The following is an 18828-nucleotide window of genomic DNA, read 5'->3' as shown; positions in this document are numbered from 1 at the left end:
CGTCGGTCGTCTGGTGGCCTTCGGATTTCTGATGTTTTCATGCTGACTGGTGGCAACGGTCGTCCAGAGTGGCTCGGTTGTCCGGGCGCTGGGAGGTGTCGGTCGTCCGGTCCGCGTCGGACGTCCGACCGATGTAGCGTTCGCTGGTTGGGACTTGTCTGGCTGGCTAGTTCTCCCAGGCGTCGGGCGTCCAACAAGTACCGATCGTCCGGTGGTTTGTAGCTTCCTGCTAGCTCTTCCTCTTGGTCCTTGTACTTGGTGTCCTCGTCGTCTTGTCCGTTGGGTGTAGCTGCTCCGTGGCTTTCCTCCAAGTACCTGATCACACATAGGGTCTCCGCTTGAGGTAGTAGCCATGGCTCATATGTAGAAAGTGGTAGTTTGGAGAGGAGCGAGTTCACCTTAGTTTCGATAGCCTTTGCTCGAGCTCTTGTCATTGGTTCAAGTGGTATCGTGGGATACGTAGGTAGGTCCATGGGGATGACCGTGGGATGCTCTGCATCATTTAGTCTCGGTACGAAAATCTATGCACCATTTGCAAAGTTGACATTAAAAATTGACTGGCGAAAGGCGGCCCCTTGCTATACGATTCATTGTCGTTGGTCAAGGACCCGTTCATGCTTAACCAAGTGGCATTGAATGTCGTGCTTGCCGAGCCGAGGAAAAAGGGACGACCACAACTCCACTCAGGCATGAGCCAGATATAGGTAATAAGGAAGCAAAGCGACCTCAAGGAACAGTCGGGCACGGACAAAAGAAATAGACCCACCTACAAAAGGGGGCGTGCCCGGGCGGCCAGCTCAGAACAAAGCCAACCAACCACAACAGTCCTCCCTTGCCGAGGATGAGGGTAGAGGGATGGATCTCGTTGACATGTTCTGCTAATCAAACAACTTAATCTTGCATTTACTAAACAACTAACTTGCAATTACTAAAACAACATAAAACTGAGTTGTTGAAACAACTGAAAGTGAGTTAAAAGTCACTCACATCCCAGTAATTTTCTCTCGATGTCAACTGATTGAAAAAGCCAGAGAGGCGTCGTGTAGGGAAATCTTTTGCACGGCATGTCCCATCTTTGATGGAAATCGTGTATAACATTTAAAGCATCAATCGAATCGATTCAATACACCTCAAATATGATATCTCCAAATTGGTCAAACCTTAACCCGAGCCGTTAGGACGTACCTTGCTAGTCATCGAATCATTGGAGTCGGGAGCGAAGGACATTTCTCCATCATTTCAGAACACCATAGTTGCTGCGGCAGCAGATCTTCCCTACAAGCGAGATCGGCAACACATCACCGCGATTCGCCAAAGGCTTATTTTTATTGATCTGGAATCACAGTTACATCATCAGCTAGAACAACACGAATAAAATCTAGCTCCCAAGAATGGTTCCCCGGGCTGCTCTACTTACCACACCCGACCAAGTTTGTTAACAACAGAGTGACATCTTTAGTTTGCGGACCACGTTTGCCAAATTTCTGAACCCTAGATGTTTTCTTTTTCTTTTTGAACACAAGGAAGGAGCCGTCAAGCGCCACTTTTTCATTCAACTCATAGATAATGTAGAACATGAATTACATAGCCCCGAACCTGAAAGTTGAGAAGGGAGGGCAAGGTACATTGGCATGAGAAGAACGTGAACAACTAAAGACGGGTTCTACTCCCGAGTTGAGAACTTGATGAGCACAATTGTGAGCAATTCCTGGATATGTGATAAACATCATTAAGAGAATGAGAGACTTGAAAGAACTCGCTAATTGGCTGTCTGCATCTCCAGTTGATGTTGGTGTTATTGATATCTCTTGAAGCAGCCATCTTTGGTAATGAAAGATTGTCAGTGAGAAAAGAACCTTGTTGAAGCTGAAGCCAGCAAGAGATTTTAGCAGCAAATAGAAGTGCATAAACTTCAGCAATAAGAGGTGAAGAAACATCATGAGTAGAGGTTTGAATCATTATTCTTGAATCAGAATCGTCTTTGGGGAAGAGGATGTGAACACTAGTACCAGTAGCCGGATTGCCACCATACCCAGGCACATTCTTCTTATACCAAGAAGCATCTGAATATATTTTGGTACCTGAAATAGCCAAGTCAGATTTGAGGGTGGAGCCTTGCTGTACTTGTTCTTGCCATTGAGAGAGCATGGTTGTAGATTGCTGTACTTGCTCTTGTCCAGATGCTATTACCACTTTTTCTTTTACTTTACAAAATTCCAAATCACCGCTTTGGTCGGTGCAGCTAGTGGTGTCAGCCGGACGGCCACCTATGTGCCGATTCATCTCTTGATTCTCTTCTGCCGACTCCTGATGCAAATCGTGTGCATGAGGCGAAGGCCTAAGGGACAATGCAGCAATGCGTTATGAGGCTTTTGCCCAGAAGTTTGCAAGCACGATTTTAGTCTTGTTAATAGGAAAAACCATGACCATGAGAAGAAGAAAAGGATGCAAATGGTGTTGATGTAAAAAAAAAATATAAAATGGCAAAGCACATATGAAACGGTACATCTATTATTTGTCATCCTGGGTACACAAAGCACATGCAATCGATCTCGACAAAACTGAATCTGGTATAAGCATTCTACCATTTGAATCAACTGGGAGGTGCCAGTAGTAATCAGCGGCTGTTACACGCACGCATGTGGCAGTAAACCAATGTTGTTACAATCTTACACACACGCAGCAACGAATCAGTTAGCTACCGATTTCTGTATACCTTCTTCCGTGATGAAGAATCACCGCACCAACAACCAGATTTGTTGGCTGATGGTGAGATGGTAACAAACATCTACCAATTTGGCTCTTAACTTAAATGTGCTGTGCACTACGATCTCAATGCACCCCGTGAGTATCTCCACAAACTGGCTGCTACGACCAGTGCACCAGCCATGCCAGCCAAAATCTGCACAGTGGGCGAGAATTATCAAAATGATCGCATTTTGGGTGAAAATTTTAACTGAGAGAATTGCATGCCATGGTAAATACAATATCTAACCTTTGCATCTCTGCTAAATCCACCAGAACTCCAACAAACCACCGATATCAACGAATTCCAACAAGATGACTTAGGCATAAGAATTACTACCGTGTACTGTTTTTTACATGGGAAAGATATCACCCTTCGCAAGGCCATTTGCATGGCCTGTGGTGTTAAAGCTTCTCTAACTTTTACACGTCCCTCATCTTGAACCTGCGCAAAAAAGAAAGTAAGCACTCAACAACACGTCATTTCAAATATACAAATTAAACTAGAAGAAAGTAAGGCTGAAAAATATATGTTCTGGTGATGATCGGTAATGTCTGTAAAACATGAAGGCATGTTCCTCTGCTGATAATATGTTTTGTAAGCCAGCAAATAACAGGAGAAACATGAACTCAATAACAGATAGAAAGCTTCACACTACCATGAAGGTGGATCCAACATCTCCCGAATAAATCCTTGATTGATAGCTCCGCAGAATTCGATCCAACCAGTAATAATTTTCCTGCAGTTTCACAAGAAAAAAAACTGTAATATAAAGTGCCAAACCATATCAGCATTAATATTTACATAAAGATAACTCCCACTAAACCTGCAATCCGTTTTCATGCACTCTTTGTTCAATTCCTAGGATGGTCGTAAATATTAAAATGCCAAACCATATCAGGATAACAAGTACATAAAGAAAAACATCAACTAAACCTGCAATCCGTTTTCATGTGCTCTTTGTTCAATTTCTAGGATGGTCCATACATCTTCTTCAGAAGGGCCTTCTGTCTGTAGATATGATATCTCTTCCAGAACAAAATCAACCTGAAAAAATTCTGAGTGTCAACTCCGAACTGAAGCCTCTTATAACAAGACTACATAATTTTAACCAGAAAGTCAATAAATCATACAAGCCTAGATGACATGTCTGGATCGCATGAGAAATTCACACTTATGTCTCCACGAACATCTCCACTTCTAGAAGGTTTGTTGCCACCTAAGAAGACACCTACATTAACTGAGTAGACCTGCAAAACGAAAAATACATTATACGTACTAAACTCTAAATGCTGCAGTCCATGTTGGAAGGGAACAATCAATCCAGATGGTCTTTGCTTGCCCAGGATATTTTACCTGTCCATATTTGAAGCGGAGTACTTGCATGATTTTTGTTTCGAGAAGTTTACTTAAAAATCCGACATAGTGAATATCCTCCGTCTTCGCATAGAGCAGAATATAGTGTAAGATCAAGGTTAGGTTTTGAAATAAACTATTATAGTACTCCCTCCGTCCCAAAATTCTTGTCTTAGATTTGTGTAGATAGGAATGTATCTAATACTAAAACATGACTTGATACATCTGTATCTAGACAAATCTAAGACAAGAATTTTGGGACGGAGGGAGTATTATATTATTTCAAGGGCTGCATACCATCATTGTGCTCTTTAGAACCACTGGAAACCCTAGTTGGACGAAGCACTGAGCTTCAACCATAGGGCTGCGGACAACTTCTCTGCAACAACACAACAACAACAACAAAGCCTTTAGTCCCAAACAAGTTGGGGTAGGCTAGAGGTGAAACCCATAAGATCTCGCAACCAACTCATGGCTCTGGCACATGGATAGCAAGCTTCCACGCACCCCTGTCCATAGCTAGTTCTTTGGTGATACTCCAATCCTTCAGGTCTACTTGCCACCGTATCCGGATCAGGGTAAGATTACTAGTGTTTGGCAGGATAATTTCAGGAAAAGGAAAAAAGAAACTGTGTGGTTGCTACACCCTGCACGTGTGCAACTGATATAATTAGTGAAAGAAAAAAACAGCAGCAAACCTAATTATGGTTTCCGGAAACTTGAAGGGCAATCCCTTTAGATCCTCACGACTAAGTGGCTGAACTGTATCCTGTACCTTTGGTATCCCACCCTACAAAAAAGAAGAGTCCATCAGCATTACAAGGGTTTGGCATCTACTTTGTAACAATCAGAAGAGGAACAGAACATACCAGGTACTCCAAAATCAGTGGGATTGAGATGGCTGGGTCTATGTTTCCAACTACTACAACGGTAAAAGCTGATGGATCCTTGAAGCACATGTTGAAATATTCACATGCTCTGATTGGATTCACTTTCTTCAAATCACTTATTCTAATTGGCTGCATAATGGAGCTTGTAAATTTAAATTTAAATAAAGAAATAATAGGAAGAAAGCATTGGGAACTTATCAGTGTTCAGCTTATTAAGGTGTACCTTAAAGAAGTAGGAGTTCCCATAATTTATTTCCCGTGAACGATTTGCAAATGCAGTGTAAGGATCTCTTTCCTGAGCATAGATAGCTTCCTCCGCCATTTGCATGACTATTTTTACTTCTTCCTCCCTTGGCTCCACCTTTGTTGTAAATAGTTGGTAGACAAGCTGTATTTCAGAAGGCAGTCAAGGATAAGCATAGACCCACTTTTCACAGATACAAGTGATATGATTGCTATGTGTATAGTGCCGTCAGCATGTTCCTGTAAATTAGAACACACTTTATGCTCAATTAAGAATGCTTGAAGATAGGCAAACCTGTAAACCAATCTCAAGATCTGAAGGTGAACAATCGCCAGAAAATGATCTCATGTACGCCCCAACTTTTGTACCAACTTCAGCTCTCTTGCCAGCAAGCATGTCCATCAAGACAGAAGGTCTGTAGCCAAAAATACCAATTTCTCCTGCTATTGTCGAGCCCATTGTGCATGAAGTATATTCATCTTCAGATAATTCGGACAGGCCACCATAGGCAAACCCAGTAAAAACAACCTTCATATAGTTCAACATATAAAAAGAATGAAACACGTCCTTATCACAAAGTAACCAAAGGTAAATGATAACTGCAACAACAACAACAAAGCCTTTAGTCCCAGACAAGTTGGGGTAGGCTAGAGCTGAAACCCATACGGTCTCGAAACCAACTCATGGTTCTTGCATGTAGATAGCTAACTTCCACACACCCCTGTCCATGGCTAGTTCTTTGGTGATATTTCAGTCCTTCAGATCTCTGTTTACGGACTCCTCCCATGTCAAGTTTGGTCCACCCCGACCTCTCTTGACATTATCAGCACGCTTTAGCCGTCCGCTATGCACTTCTGGAGGCCTGCGCTGAATATGCCCAAACCATCTCAGATGATGTTGAACCAGCTTCTCTTTAATCAGTGCTGCCCCAACTCTATCCTGTATATCATCATTCCGGGCCCGATCCTTTCTTGTGTGGCCACACATCCATCTCAACATGCGCATCCCCGCTACACCCAACTGTTGAACATGTCGCCTTTAGTCGGCCAACACTCAACGCCATATAACATTGCGGGTCGAATCGCCATCCTATAGAACCTGTCTTTTAGCTTTTGTGGCACTCTCTTGTCACAAAGACTGCAAGAAGCTTGGCGCCACTTCATCCATCCAGCTTGCTCACATCTTCATTGATATCACTATCCTTCTACAACATTGACCCCAAATATCGAAAGGCGTCATTCGAGGTACCACCTGCCCAACAAGGCTAACCTCCTCCCCATGCCTAGTAGTACTGAAACTGCACCTCATGTAATCAGTTTTAGACTTTAGTTCTACTAAGCCTAAAACCTTTTGATTCCAAGGTTTGTCTCCTAACTTTCTATTAACCCCCGTCTGACTATCATCGACTAGCATCACATCATCCGCAAAGAGCATACACCATGTATGATAATGTTGTGACAAGTGTTCAAACAAGGGATGGCGACACTAATGACTTCTAATTTAAAATAGGACTGCACCAAGGGTCAGCCTTGAGCACTTATCTTTTTTGCTTTGGTGATGGATGAGGTCACAAGGGATGTATAAGGAGATGTCCTCCTTGATGAAGGTAATGTACTTCGTTGGGACTGTGTGTTTCTCCAAGGCCCACCAGATAACATTCTGCGGTATCTTATCGTAGGCCTTCTCTAAGTCAATGAACACCATATGCAGGTCCTTCTTTTGCTCCCTATATCTCTCCATAAGTTGTCGTACCAAGAAAATGGCCTCCATGGTCAACCTCCCAGGCATGAAACCAAACTGATTTTTGGTCACGCTTGTCATTCTTCTTAAGCGGTGCTCAAATACTCTCTCCCATAGCTTCATTGTATGGCTCATCAGCTTAATTCCAAGGTGATTAGTACAACTTTGAACATCCCCCTTGTTCTTGAAGATTGGTACTAATATACTCCGCCTCCATTCTTCTGGCGTCTTGTTTGCCTGAAAAATGAGGTTGAAAAGCTTAGTTAGCCATACTATCATTACGTCTCCGAGGCCTCTCCACACCTCAATGGGGATACAACCAGGGCCCAACGCCTTGCCACCTTTCATCCTTTTTAAAGCCTCACTAACCTCGGACTCCTAGATTCGCCGCACAAAACGTCTATTGGTATCATCAAAGGAGTCGTCCAGTTCAATGGTAGATCCCTCATTCTCACCATCGAACAGCTTGTCAAAGTACTCCCGTCATCTATGCTTAATCTCCTCGTCCTTCCCCAGAAGCTAATTTGCTTCGTCCTTGATGCATTTGACTTGGTCGACATCTCTTGTCTTCCTCACTTGGATCTTGGCCATCTTATAGATGTTCCTTTCGCCTTCCTTCGTGTCTAAGCGCCAGTAGAGGTCCTCATACGCTCGACCCCTTGCTTCACTCAAAGCTCGCTTTGCGGCCTTGCCACCATTCATCCCTTTTAAAGCCTCCCTAACCTCAGACTCCTAGATTCGCCGCCCAAAACGTCTTTGGTATCATCAAAAGGAGTCGTCCAGTTCAATGGTAGAGCTCTCATTCTCACCATTGAACAGCTTGTCGAAGTACTCCCGTCATCCATGCTTAATCTCCTCGTCCTTCCCCAGAAGCTAATTTGCTTCGTCCTTGATGCATTTGACTTGGTCGACATCTCTTGTCTTCCTCGCTTGGATCTTGGCCATCTCATAGATGTTCCTTTCGCCTTCCTTCGTGTCCAAGCGCCAGTAGAGGTCCTCATATGCCCGGCCCCTTGCTTCACTCAAAGCTCGCTTTGCGGCCTTCTTTGCCACCTTGTACTTCTCTATGTTGACTGCACTCCTACCCAGATGCAGGTGTCTAAAACAATCTTTCTTCTCCTTAATAGCCTTCTGGACATCATCGTTCCACCAGGTATCTTTAGCTTCAGTTCTACTTTCCCTGGACATTCCAAACTCCTCTGAAGCCACCTTATGAATGCAAGTCGCCATCTTCATCCACATATTGTCTGCATCACCTCCTTCGTCCCAAGGGCCCTCCTTAATGACCCTCTCCTTGGAAGTATGAGTTGCCTCCCTCGTGAGCTTCCACCACTTCGTTCTAGCGACTTTGGCGCGCTTCACCCGCTAGACACGAATCCGAATGCGGAAGTCAGCCACCACAAGCTTATATTGAGAGGGACGACACTCTCTCCAGGTATCACCTAACAATCTAGGCAAGCACGGTTGTCTTCTTTTCTCGAGAGGACGAAACCAATCTGGCTAGAGTATTGACCACTACTAAAAGTCACTAGATGTGATTCTCTCTTTTTAAAGAGGGTGTTAGCTATGATGATGTCCTGGGCTAGAGTGAAGCTTGAGACATCTTCTCCTTGATTCCTGATGCCATATAGCCATAGCCAAAGCCCCTATGTCGCCATTGAGGTCTCCTCCTATGAAGAGCTTCTCGCCAATAGGTACACTCTTAACCATGTCCTCCAGACATTCCCAGAACTCCCTCTTGGTGTTCACATTATGGCCTACTTGCAGGGCATACGCGCTGATAACATTGAGAACCAAGTCCCAAACTACCAGCCGGACCAGAATAATCGGTCCCCATGCACCATGCAAAAAAACTATGACTCAAGCTTCCAATTGATAGCAATCACTAAATTAACTTTCTCAGTGCATGGTTAGTTCATCAAGGCCGAATGATTAAAGTGAGACAGAAAAACCAAAGGTCACAAATGTCTTGTTTCTACTATAGTACCCAGTATACATGAGATTGCGCAATACCTTCATGTCTGGCTAGCGATCAAGCACATCACGCTCTCGGACGCCCCTGACCAGCTAGTTTGGAGATGGACGGCCTCCGGTACTTACACTGCTAGCTCCTGCAGCCTAGCCACCTTCCAGGGATCCACAACTTCTCTTGGAAGCTCATCTGGAAGAATTGGGCGCCACCGCGGGTGAAGTTCTTCCATTGGTTGGCAGACCAGGATAGGTGTTGGACAACTGATCGCTTGGCTAGGCGTGGCCTCCAGCACCAACCTCGATGCCCACTATGCGACCAAGCCCCAGAGACGATGTGCCACCTCCTCCTTGAATGCCCCTTCTCCAGGCAGACTTGGCACGAAATCCTCTCCTGGCTACGGATGACCACCGCAGGACCAAGCCACGAAGATTCGCTCATGGACAGGTGGCTGCACGCCAGGCAAGACACGCCGACACCGATGCGCAAAGGCCTAGCTTCCATTGCCCTCCTGACGCCGTGGAATTATATGGAAGCAACGCAACGAATGCATCTTCGACGGCGCCCAGCCCTTGGTTCACGTCCTGGTCTCCAGGATCAAGGATGAAGCCCAGCAGTGGGCACGAGCTGGTGCCCGCGGCCTTCGCGTCGTCCGTCCTGCCGTCCACCTGGGATGTGCACTAGTTTCACTGATCCTCATTTGTACTTGACCTCCTAGGAGGATTGTATCGAAACTCTACCTTTTCAATGCAATGAAACACAAAGGTCCTTTGCGTTTTCTCGAGAGAAAAAAACTAATAGTACCCAGTACTGAGTTCATGCGCTTGCCTGGTAATCAACAACAATTACTCTTAACTGTTTTGTCCAAAACTATACTGAATGCTGAATTATATATCTTATAAGTATAATATGTCATTTATTTCTTTTATCATGTAGCAAAACACAAAAGAGCAAATATACTACTAAGTGTTGTACTATCTCTAGATCTTCAAACTAAAAGTAGCAGCTTTCAACTGTTATCTATGACTCACAAAATGGATGTGCCATAGGTAGGTCCCCAAATGCACAAAGTTAGTACTTTTGCAGTAAAAATTGTTCATAGGAATAACTTTTATCTATGAATCTCTTGTCTTCCAGCCGTAGGTGCGGTGCTGACAGAATCATTGAAAGCTACATTTTTCATATCACTCATTAGAGAACATATGTCAATGTTTTACCACTGAAAAGGAAAAATGTCAATACAGAACTTCTAAAAGTTTGGCAAATGAATTCAAGCTGGCAAGACAGCACCGCCTAGAAACATCCAAGGACAGAAATTTATCCTCGATCGCCATAACCCTATTATATTTAGAAGTTAGACCCGATCTTGATTCTAATTACACCATATATGTGGTTTAACCTAATAAACTTGCAATAAAACCTGATATGGAGAGGTATGCAGATCTATGGTATATGTGCCCAAGTATTGCTGGCCCATAAAGGCCCAGGCCCATGTGTGTGCTGACCTATAGGAGGAGGAGCACGACACTGTCTTGGACAACAGCACCGTAACAACACATATCGACCAGGTTAGGCATCCCTCCTCTGCTCCACATGGTATCAGAGAGAGGGGCATAGGCGGCGGCGGCGATGGCGGGGTACAGCGGGGCGACGTGGCTGCGTGCGAGCTGGATACGGGGCGCATCTCCGGCAGGCGAGGCGCGGCGGCTTTGGCTGCACGTGGTGTGCGTTCGCCGGGATGGAGATTGAAAGAGAATGCTGCTGCTGTGTGGTATGTGCTACTACTGTGTGGTACTTGCTGCTGCGTACGTGCTGATTTTAGAGTAGGGGGGCAGAAAATAGTGGAGAAGAAGAGATTGGGTATGACTGGAGCTGCTGCTTCTGCTGATTGGAGAGGAAGGAGGTGGAAGAAGAGGTGGTGCTGGAGGCCGCTGACTAGCTGCTGCTGTCTTGGAGTGTAAAGTAGGAGCTGGTGGTGCCTGTGTTGTGCTGCTTCTGCTGGAGGTGTTGCTGCTGCGTGTGGCTATTCAAGGAGGAAGGCTAACTGCTGCGTGTGGCTGCCTGGGAAGATCGTAGGTAGTGAGGTTGTGGATATGTTCAACGACTTGGCAGAGACCATGACCGGAAGAGGACGCATGTGTTGGGCAGGTGTGAGCTGCGCGAGGCAGAGAAGGCGAAGGCGAATGGCGATGGTTTGCTGTGGACATGTGCAGCAAGTATGTGGCAGCAGGCGTGTGCTTTGCTGCTTTCCCCCTGCGAAGTGATGCATGAAGTAGAGAATACGGGTGAGACCGAACAGCATGATAGCCACGAGGATACAAGTCTTCCAAGTTTGGCTCATTTTATCTATTCTAATGAGGGCAACACTGAAAAGGCCACAATTGCTGCTCACATAAATGATCCGGAGTGGGTATTAGACTCTGGTGCATCTCAACATGTTGCAGGTGACTTCAGGGAATTTGAGTCATATGATCAGCACATTCCCTCTCCAAGTAACAGTATATGTACTGCTGACGGGAAATTGCGGCATATTAAGGGCATTGGGACAGTTCAATGTACCCCTACTATTAAGCTATCTTCGGTCCTACATGTGCCAGCTTTCCTGGTCAATCTGGTGTCTCTGAGTGCTCTAATCAACCATGTGGACTGTAGGATAACACCGACAGAGGAATGTGCTTGGTTCAGGACAGAGCCGACTGGAATGAGAATTGGGACTGGAATAAGGCATAGGGGACTGTGGAGGTACATGGACCGTGGGCTTGGTCAGATGGGCAGCTCAGTGTTTGCGGCGATTGTGGAAGAAAGAGTCATCGATGATGAAACATCACTGCAGAATGGGGCATGTATCCTTTGCTAAATGTACAAGTTGTTTCCTGCTGTAATGAATGTAGTAGATAAGAACAAGCTAAAACCTAAAATGTGAGTGTGTGAGTTTGCAGAACACACGAGGACATCTTATGTGAGCAAGGGACTTAAAGGTATATCTCCATTCATGCTTGTTCACTCGAATGGATGGACAAGCCATGTGGTGTCGGTTAGTGGTGCAAGGTATTTTGTGACCTTTATTGTCATGGGTCTATTTGATGCATCACAAAGATGAAACTTTCCATGCTTCAAGAATTTCTATGCCTATGTGAAAAATCACTACAATGTTCAGGTACAAATGACAAGAACTGATAATGGCACTGAGTATGTGAACAAAGCGTTTGGGACTTTCTTATCAGAGCAAGAGATTTTGCGTCAAACCTCATGTCTGGACACTTCTCAGAATGGAGAATGGAGTGGCTGAAAGGAAGAACTGATACATTCTGGGGGTTGCTCGATCACTGATGCTTACTATGAATGTGCTGAAAGTCTAGTGATTGGATCCCTGACAAACCAACATATTCTTGTGGAGTGAAGTTGTGATGGCTGCAACATACCTGATCAATCGCACATCATCGAGAGTACTAGGTATAAAGTCACCTTCTGAGTTGCTTCTGGGAAACAATGATTTTGTGGTTCCTACCAAGCTGTTCGGTTGTGTCTGCTTTGTCGGGGATCACAGGCCATCTGTGGGCAAATTAGATCCACGGGCCGTCAAGTGAATCTTCATTGGGTATTCTTATGGGCAGTGAGGCTACAAGTGTTGGGAGTCCTTTTGAACAGAGGACCTTTGTGAGCATGGATGTCACCTTCATGGAATCCGAACCATTTTATGGTGAGAAAATTGATCTTAGTGGATTATTTGAAAGTCTTGATCATACCCAGTCTACTGTGATAGGTCAAGAGGGGGAGAGTGGTAGTTGCGATGGTGCCAATTTAGTGTTACGGCACACAGTTGAGGATGTTATTCCGGTATAGCGAAGCGTGCAGCAGCCTCAGAAACAGATAATACCACCGAGTGAAGGACCGATTGTGGCTGATGGGGTGCCGAGCCAGGCAGACGGTGCTCCTACCAGACTGGTAGTGTACCGAGGTGGACGGCAGAGCAAGAGCAACAACTAAAGGTGTATTCACGGAAGCGAGGTGATGGCGTTGCACATCAGGAGGAGCAACTAGATCAGCCACTGACTGAACAACAGGTTAGTACTTACGTGATTTCCATCTCTGATGGGGATCAGGCTGAAGGATCGATTGATTGGCCAATTGCTCCGAGGAGAACTACTCGAGCAAAAGCAGGCATACCAGAAAAACGATCTGGGTTCGATGTCAATGATTTCGGGAATTATGTCTCCTATGAAGCATTATCTCCAGCCTACAAAGTGTTTGTTGCTTCTCTTAGTCTATGTCAATTCCGACCGACTTGAAGGCAATGGAGGCCTCAAAATGGCGTATGGCCATGGTGGAGTTGGAGGCTTTGTGTAAGAACAAGACATGGGTACTGGCACCTCTTCCATCAGGAAAGAAGACAGTCAACTGCAATTGGGTATACATTGTGAAACAAAATGCAGAAGGGAAGATTGAAAGGTCTTTTAGATCCTTTAGATCACTACTCCCTCTGTAAACTTTTATAAGATCTTTTCGATCACTACTCCCTAACTTTTATAAGATCTTTTAGATCACTACTTTAGTGATCTAAATGATCTTATAAAGGCTTACAGAGGTGGTGAGGGGGTACAACCAGACCTACGGCATTGACTATGATGAGACCTTTGCTCCAGTAGCGAATACTGTATGGATTCTGATCTCCTGTGCAGCAAATTTCAGGTGGTCTTTACATCAACTTGATGTGAAGAATGCTTTCTTGCGTGGGGACTTGCAAGAGTAGGTCTACATGGAGATCCCACCAGGTTTCTTGACTTCTGAGACTGCTGGCAAGGTATGCAGGTTAAAGAACACCCTTTACAGACTGAAGCAGTCTCCAAGAGCTTGGTTTGACAAGTTCAGACAGGCGGTGTGTGACATGTGGTATGAACAATGCAATCGTGACCATACACTGTTTTATACAGTCTGAAGGGGAAAATGCCATTCTTGCAGTTTATGCAGATGGTATCATTATAATCTGAGATGATGGCGTAGAGATAGCAAGGTTAAAGAGGTGCTTGAGTAAGGCCTTTGAAGTTAAGGATCTTGGTCGACTCAAGTACTTCGTTGGTATAGAACTGGCCAGCTCTTTCTCAAAGAAAGTATACCTTGGACCTTCTCTGTGATGTTGGCAACTTCGGATGTTGGGTTGTCAAGCAGCTTCAACCCCAATTGAACAAAACCATAAAGGTGATCTGGTGGATAAAGAAAAATATCAACAATTGGTGCGAACATTGTTGTACTTGTGTCATTTGCAGTAAGTGTTGTGAACAGATACATGCATGAGCCTGGAAGTGAACATCTTGAGGACTGTTGAGATACTTGAAAGGTACTCCTGGGAAAGGACTGTTGTTCAAGAGTCATGGACACCTTGTTGTAGATGGTTATTGTGATGTTGATTGGGCTAGCTACCTGGATGGCAGGAGATCAACTTCAGGCCATTGTGTTTTTGTAGGAGGAAATCTAGTGTCTTGGAGAAGCAAGAAACAACCTCTTATTTCCAAATCAACTGCAGAGGCTGAATAGAGCCATGTCTCAGGGACTGAGTGAGTTGTTATGGACAAGGAATCTATTAGAAGAGCAGAAGATATTGAAGACTAGTTGCATGAATGTATGGTGTGACAACAAGTCGGCAATTAATATAGCAAACAACCCAGTTCAACATGACAGAACCAAACATGTGGGGATAGACAGATTCTTTATCAAAGAACAGCTGGACGTTGGGATTATCGAGATAGAGTATGTGAGTTCAAGGCAACAAATTGCAGATTGCTTGCTTGACTAAAGGACTGGAACCAGAGAATGCAACTTAGTGTGTGACAAGATAGGAATGGTAGATAGATATCACCCCTCTTGAGGGGGAGTGTTGTATAAGAGCCCAAGTACTGCTGGACCATAAGGCCCAGGCCCATGTGGGTGCTGACCCATAGGAGGAGGAGCACGACGCTATCTGGACAACAGCGCCGCCACAACACACATTGACCAGGTTTGGGATCCTTCGTCTGCTCCACAAGAACTTCATAGTAAATGCAAGAGAGTTTTCTTTCAAAGATATGTTCTAAAAAGATGGAGGAAAGGTTACAACATAAATTGCAGATGTGTCACTTTCATCAAGAATAATAAGGTAAAAAGGCCTGGATGTTGCCGAATGGTATTAGCACCGTAATAGTACTAACCTGATCATCAAGAAAGTCAGTACACTTGTAGCAAACTCGCATCCCATTAGATAGTATCATCTCAGTGGCACCTATGCCTGGGTGCTCCACTTTATCAACAATAATTCTGTGATGAAATTTGGCCAGTACAACAGTAAGAATGTGCGGAATACTAAGATGCTTCTGTGGGCAGATAAATGCACACAAATTATTCAAATAATCACTTAAAAAGACGGTTCATCATGAGCAAAAGATCAATTCCATTTGTATAATAAGAAAATGATAATGCCATAATACCCTGGCACTGGACTTTGGCTAACAATTTCTTCAGGGATTTGCTCTTCCTCCCAGGGAGGAATACTCCTCTTTTCTTCTAGAGTGTTAACTTTCAATACAACAGCTTTCAGATCCTCCAGAGAAGCATGGGCCCGGGGCTCAACTATCTTGATAACACAGCTACTGGTTGTTGAAAAATTTTCCGCAAACTTCACCACTTCAGCAGAAGAAATGTCTGGTTGAAGTAAAGATAGAGACAGAGACAATTTTGAAGAAAAAAATGTCAGAATAACACTGTAAACTGAAAAGCAATGAATTCATTGAAAAGAAAATTGAATAGCATAACAAAGCCTAAAAATGAACTCTTACACTAGGTAGCACGCGAGTGTACTTACATGGAAGAAGAGTCTTCTGCAACCGTGCTTCATATTCAATCCCGACAACAGGCTCCTCGCGAAGAAAATGCTGCAATGGGTGAAGGAAATGCCACTAGTATGCTTAGCAAATTGATGATGGGGATCATGTGACTCAACTGATATATTAAGCAAACCTGTAGTTTGTAATCATATTACTAGAACAATTGATCGCAGAAGTACCAGGGAAAAAATACAGGAGCTGAGATAATATTAACTACATTAAGGTCTGAAGAATAAATTCATAAAACACATGGCACTTGACCGAACCTAGTTAATAGTTCGGTTCCTAAACATGCAATGAAGTAAATTCTACAAAACCTAAACTGGAGAAATGTTAAGAGACAGAATTATGAGAACCTGCAGATACTCATCACGTAAGCTGGTTGATTGCATTTGATCACGCTCCAGATATGCAGACTCGATCTCTGACATCATTAAAGCACGCACAATGGATATCTCACGTTCAGAAAATCCATAGAGCCGTGCCCTAGCAACCTTCAGAAAAGATATTGTAAAAGGGATCACTTTGATGTCAAACATCTCAAGATTAGATAAACCACATTCTTTCAAGAAACCACATTCATTGGCTCACTGGAACTTCCCATGATATTTTGTTATTCTAACCAGTTGGTTGACCATTAGATTTTTGTTAATGCAGGGTGCCATGGCAAGAAATCTATCTCCGTTTAATACCTCCACTAGCATAGACTCAAGAGCCTCAACCGTGCCTTTTTCGCGACAACTGGATGTCATAATATATGCCTTCACCGGACGGACAAGAGCATCTGCAGCTGAAGAGCAAGAGAAGTATGGAGGATCCCTCCTACGAGATAGTTTGAAGAGCCTCTGGTTCAGAGCACAATGGAAAATTGATTCTGCCAATGAGTCCCTATAATCCTTGACTGTTTTAATTTCACCGGCAGGCATCTTGCAGCTAATAACAACAGCTGACTGTTTTTGGTACAAGAAAACAGATAAAAGGTGTCTCATTAGAAACATCACAGTTAGACAGAAAATATATCCCAGATTATAAAGTACTGACCCCTGCAGCTTCGGATTCCACAAAGCATGAAAATCGAGGTTCAATATGCGATGGAACTGGAAACTCCGGTATAACCAGTGGAGGGCAGGAAATTGAGGCTTTCTGACCAAAATGCTCCTTTATTAACTCAACAACAGCCTGCAGTTAGTCAAGAGTTACACACAAAAATGGCAGTAATATTATGGATAAATGGATTTCAAATATGCCAACGGGAGCAAATACAGACCTGTGTATCTGGGAAGTCTCCCACTGCAAAGACAGCCATATTGCTTAGATTGTACCACTTATGATAAAAATTTCTAACTGCCTCATGTGTAACAGTCCGTATCACCTTCTCTGTACCTATCGGCAAACATTCTGCATACTGAACAGAAGGACATTAACAAATCATACCATTTACAAAGGTCTACAGTTGTAAATACAACACCATTGAATCCCATTAGGAAAACACAATGCGCCACAGAGCACAGACCCTACCCTTCATAGAAGAGGTTCGCTACTTAAACTGAAACCCACAAACGGCTCTTGCACATCAATGTGATGGAACAAGTGATTATTGTAGATTTCCCGTTTATAGCAGGACAGAGAGCAATACCTTAGAACCCTCAAACAACAATGTCCAGTGGGAGTCCTGCATCCGCCCAGTGGCGTTGCGCCCGCCCCTGTATTCCTCCAGCACAGCACCCCTTTCTTTCTCCAGATCCTCCGCTGAAACCCGAACCTTCTCCACAACATTTACGAGCATCAGCCAACTACACACTAGTTAATGGCAGTGGATGGAAGGCCGAAACCCCATTATTACCTCGGAGCTGAACTCTGCGAGGACGGAGATTGCCTGGGAGAGCAGTCCGGGCTTGTCCACAGGCACGAGCAGCTCATAGATGGTTTCGTCAGAGGAAGTGAGAGCGTTCTGGCAGGCGCCAAACTCTGCGCCAATGCTCTCGAGGAACCTAACGATGTCGTGATTGGTGTAGCGTGACGTTGCGCTGAAGGCGAGGTGCTCGACGATATGCGCCACCCCGCGCTCGTCCTCCTCCTCCACCACCGACCTGCGCGCGCGAATCAAATCCAGACACATACAGATATACCCCCAAAACAAACGAACTAAGGGAACGGAGGAGCAGGTCGAGCGAAAGGGAGGCACGCTAGAGAGTGAGTACTGACCCGACCTTGACGGCGAGGGAGAGGGCTGCGCGCATGCGGGGCTTGGGGTTGGAGCGGACGTAGTAGGTGAGTCCGTTGGTGAGGCGGCCGTAGGCGACGCCGGCGGGCTCGGCTGGGAGGGCCTCTTCCATGGACACGTTCACCAGCTTGAGCGACGGGAACCCGACCCCGCGTCGCAGCCCTCGGCCCCCAACTGCGCCGCCACCGGCCGGCGCCTCTGACGCCGGCGGTAGTAGATCCATGGCAGCTGCTGGTACTGCGCGGCGAGAGCGAGAGAGGGAGCAGGGATCGGATGGGACGGGTACGTCGGGGTCGGGCTAGGGATGTGCGTGCAATGAGATACGTGGCAGACCTGCCGTACACCCTGCGGTGACGTCGGATCACTTTTTTACTAGGACAGTTCGGTCACCGCATGGCCGAAAACGCTTCCTCCGTAGCCAGTACTTGTTAGGGCATGTACAACGATGGCATATGGATACATATGCCCCATGACAAAAAGTAATTTGAGGCATCTACATTTATTTTTTCTCCCTAATGCAAGCTACCACTAGTGGGCCTCATTAAAAAAATAGAAAATAAAGATTCTAGTATACATGCATCTCTACTTTTCACTCCAACCTTTTCAGCTTTTGTCATCGGACCACACTTTTTCTCTTTAAGCACCCGCCTTGTGGAGAGGATCCCGCTTCCCTATCCAAACCTACTTTACGTCATATCCGATCCTACATGGCATGCGAGGCATCACCTTAAGGCTATGCATTGTACATGCCCTTAGATACTTAGGGCATGAGCAATGGTAGCACTAGAATGGTGTGGTTTCAAGT

The 18828-nt window shown here is 44.9% G+C and overlaps 1 protein-coding gene across 1 annotated transcript; it reads right to left on the bottom strand.

Moving 5' to 3' along the window:
- Positions 1-2493: 2493 nt before the first annotated feature.
- LOC119276026 (zinc protease PQQL-like) lies at positions 2494-18360 on the bottom strand. Its single transcript, XM_037556976.1, has 21 exons — positions 18005-18360; positions 17643-17889; positions 17436-17561; positions 17067-17204; positions 16841-16978; positions 16492-16749; positions 16156-16293; positions 15778-15847; positions 15404-15617; positions 15128-15233; positions 5531-5764; positions 5216-5380; positions 4972-5121; positions 4801-4892; positions 4400-4481; positions 4103-4186; positions 3880-3996; positions 3683-3793; positions 3405-3485; positions 2996-3190; positions 2494-2902 (listed from the first exon to the last, which is right to left on the bottom strand). Exons 1-21 carry the CDS (start codon positions 18244-18246, stop codon positions 2825-2827), a joined length of 3066 nt encoding a protein of 1021 aa, XP_037412873.1. The 5' UTR covers positions 18247-18360; the 3' UTR covers positions 2494-2824.
- Positions 18361-18828: the final 468 nt, after the last annotated feature.

The sequence above is a fragment of the Triticum dicoccoides genome, chromosome 3B, assembly GCF_002162155.2.
Source record: "Triticum dicoccoides isolate Atlit2015 ecotype Zavitan chromosome 3B, WEW_v2.0, whole genome shotgun sequence".
Taxonomy (NCBI): Eukaryota; Viridiplantae; Streptophyta; class Magnoliopsida; order Poales; family Poaceae; genus Triticum; species Triticum dicoccoides.
The sequence above is the reverse complement of the archived record's forward strand: the minus strand, read 5'-3'. Positions and strand labels throughout refer to the sequence as shown.

What these genes read in the sequence shown, in the direction of transcription:
- LOC119276026 (XM_037556976.1), bottom strand. Translation starts at nt 18,246, where the DNA reads ATGGATCTACTACCGCCGGCGTCAGAGGCGCCGGCCGGTGGCGGCGCA. An exon ending in CACTGATTTTGGAGTACCTG is followed by an intron (nt 4,893 to 4,971) that starts GTATGTTCTGTT and finishes TCTTTTTTGTAG; the next exon opens with GGTGGGATACCAAAGGTACA. An exon ending in TCCGCTTCAAATATGGACAG is followed by an intron (nt 3,997 to 4,102) that starts GTAAAATATCCT and finishes TTCGTTTTGCAG; the next exon opens with GTCTACTCAGTTAATGTAGG.